At 32.7% G+C, this 3,191-nt stretch overlaps 1 protein-coding gene across 1 annotated transcript; it reads right to left on the minus strand.

The window, feature by feature from the left end:
• LOC124829904 (protein NETWORKED 3A-like) lies at nucleotides 1-456 on the minus strand. The gene is made up of 2 exons (XM_047303494.1): nucleotides 383-456; nucleotides 1-298 (listed from the first exon to the last, which is right to left on the minus strand). The coding sequence occupies exons 1-2, from the start codon at nucleotides 454-456 to the stop codon at nucleotides 1-3; spliced, it is 372 nt and encodes a 123-aa protein (XP_047159450.1).
• Between the last annotated feature and the right edge of the window lie 2,735 nt (nucleotides 457-3,191).

A 3,191-nucleotide genomic window follows, 5' to 3' on the forward strand; every position in this document is an offset into this window, starting at 1 on the left:
TTATGCTTGTTCTGACCCCTTATTATCCTTGTTTTCTTCACCAAGTCTCTCAATTTCCATCACATCGTTTGCAACCACAAATTGAATTTCCTCCGGTTCTACACAATTATCAAATTTAGAACCCTCGTCCTCTTTTTGCTCAGGATCATCAATTTCAAATTCCCCAGACTCCCCCACATCACAACTCTCATAATAACTATCATAATTGTCATTAACAGAACTCATCAACTTCTCTAGTGGATGATGCTTGAGTGGAGAAAGGGGATCCTCCAATCTTCCACTGACGAATTCCTGTGTTCTATAGAAGTCTTCAACAATTTGATCATACCGCTTAGGTAATGATCAATGTGTTCTATAAAAGTCTTCAATCATGCTCACAAACTGTGATCTCTTCTTATAATACATCTGAGCACGTTGGGCAAAGAAATATACATCTTCTTCGATTAGTTTTGACATTGTCTTTTTCTTCTCATTTAGCTCTACCATAAAAAATAACGGTAAAATCACGTTCCATTATTAAACTACATATGAAAAAAAGGCCAGGACATCATACGCATGGCCTAATAATCCAACTAATCTTCCACTCCCAGAAAAAGAAATATAATCCAACTAGAGCTAATAAATGACAAAGTAAAAAGAGTGAGAAAAAAGGTTTTAAAAAGTGAAACTCATGAAATATAAGAAAACAAAGATTTTTCATTTTTCTAAACCCCTCACTTGAAAAGGGATGTTTTTTTTAAGTAATTCTTTTTAAATATATTTCTATAAATCACTTTGCTAAATGCATGTGTTTGTGCATGTAGATTACAAAATATATTTCTAAAAAAAGAGTTTCACTAATCTTTTGCATATGCAAGACTTTCAACTTTCAATGCTATATTCGTAACAGGGAAACAATGCTATATGAATAAATCTAGTCAAATTACTTTCCATGTAGAATAAAATCCCAAATGAGTTTAATAGCTTGAAAGGTTAGAATTGGAGTGAAATTATTTGTTTAATGTATAAAGATTTTGTACTTGGTTTTTAACATAACTATTAGCATTGATAATTATCTGCTGCATTTTTCTAGAACCTTTTCTTTGTTTTTAATATTCAATAAGAAAAGAAATTCAATTTCTGCATAGACAAAGGAAATGAAAACTTCACTGTTTCATATCCCATGGAAACTTATAAGGTTTATATAAAAGTAACTGTATTGCCTTATGACTAATCACTGAAATCATTGTTTAAAACTATACCAAAATAGTAAGAACAACAAATAAAAAGTAAACATCACCATATAACAAGTAATAGGTATATAAAATCATTCTATTTAATAACAACTATTCCACACAAGCAGTCCTAAACACATAATTAACATTTTTGAATATGCCAATTTTTGTATGATATGCTGCTATCCTATTTCTCCTATAGGTCTTTCCAAAGTCGGGTTTCTTCCAATGTAACATGTTATACAAAGAAAACAGATAGAATAAGCTGAAAGATTGATGTTGGCATTAAAAAGGGTTCAAGATTAAGAGGAAGAAGGCCAAAGTGGAAAATTGAAGAGAAAGGTCTGTTTTCATGAATAGGAGTGAGAAAAATAAGCAAACAAATAACATCTCAAGTTTCTAACACTTAATCTTCAAATCCATCAACATCAACTTCAATCCTGAAATTTATAACATTTATAACTCAAAGTTGAGTCAGCGCAGCATCTTAAAGTGAATAAGCAGCATCTTTACATTTCACAAACATTTCAGCTTTTATCATTATCAAACAGTACATAAACGACACAAGCACAACAATTCTTTCATAGGAAAACTTAAAACTGAGTCAGAACAATCCTTAGAAAAAACACGAAAAATATTTGAAAGAAGCGATTCTTCTTCGCTTCCTGTACCGCTGTCGTCAAGCCATTGAATCTGCTGTCGTCCACTGTATGCTGTCGTCCACTTTGTGCAGCCGTCTGTCATCAACTATGTGTTGTCGGCCGTCGACTCTATGTGGCTGTTCAGCGCTTAAGCAAATGTTTCTTTCAGACGATGAGAATAGTTCAGGTGATGTTGTGGAGCTACGGGGCTAACCCTGTCGTAATTCAATCAGATCCCATTCATTGGGGTTTTGGGCTAAGGACTTTAGAAGAGTCCCTCAAATATGGATCAAAGAAAATGAGCCTTAGAAAAGGCTCTACATTGTCTCCACTTTGAAAACTCACAATTTGTGTTTTTCAGAATGTTATTTTTTTTATGAAAATCAATTTCCTAGTAGGAGAATTCTTGAAAGCAATGATTCTTATCACTTCTCAAAATATAATTGAACCAAATGATGCAGGTGATGATCAAACTCTATAAGTCATGATGTCTCTGCCATGATAATTCTCATGATCACAATTTTATCAATGAAATCTGTTAGAACATCAACTTATTTGAACGATTATCAAACCAGTTATCCAATTAGCTCTTTTGTTTATATTGCTTGGCTCTCACCACATTTTAGGCAGGTAGCTCTTTCTATTTATGCTAATAACCAAAAAATTACAATATTACTGCACAAGTAAATTGGAAGATAGCCATGCAAGAGCAGCATGCCTCTTCCTCCCAACAAGACTACCAGAGGTTGTAAGTGGGTTTATCAAAATAAATATAATGATGATCAAAATAAATATAATGATGATGGTTATGTGTATAATGGCTAAGGGCTATCACCAATTAGAGGGATTGGATTATTTTGAAACTTTCTTTAACTGCTATGAATAATTTGACACATCAAGAAATTAGATGTAAATAATGTTTTTCTGATTTGCATGAAATACAGGTTGTCTAGAACATAAAAAGGGCCATCTTTGTCATCTTCATAAGTCTATTTATGGTTTGAAGCAATCTAGTAGGCGATGGTATGCCAAATTATCATATTTTCTTATTTCTCATGTTCCTACTGACTACTCTTTGTTTTTATATTCCAAAATCGCTGACCACTCTTTGTTTTTAAAGTTTTCTCATTCCAAAATCACGGTTCTGTTTGTGTATGTTGATAATGTCGTCTTGGCAGAAAATGATTTGGAAGAAATTACTAGTATCACTTCTTTACTGCATGACACTTTTAAAATAAAAAAAAATTTAGGTGATGGTTTTGGTAGCTAAATCTGTTAAGGGCATACATCTCTCCTCTTGACCTTCTCAAACAGACGTTTTATTCTGCTCATGTCC

The sequence above is a fragment of the Vigna umbellata genome, chromosome 6 (assembly GCF_029865625.1).
Source record: "Vigna umbellata cultivar VRB3 chromosome 6, Vumbellata_1.0, whole genome shotgun sequence".
NCBI lineage: Eukaryota > Viridiplantae > Streptophyta > Magnoliopsida > Fabales > Fabaceae > Vigna > Vigna umbellata.

Excerpts from the sequence above, each read along its gene's own strand:
- LOC124829904 (XM_047303494.1), bottom strand. The coding sequence starts at position 456 with ATGTCAAAACTAATCGAAGAAGATGTATATTTCTTTGCCCAACGTGCT. Across the intron at positions 299-382 it reads TATTATAAGAAGAGATCACA|AACACAGGAATTCGTCAGTG; the intron begins GTTTGTGAGCAT and ends AGACTTCTATAG.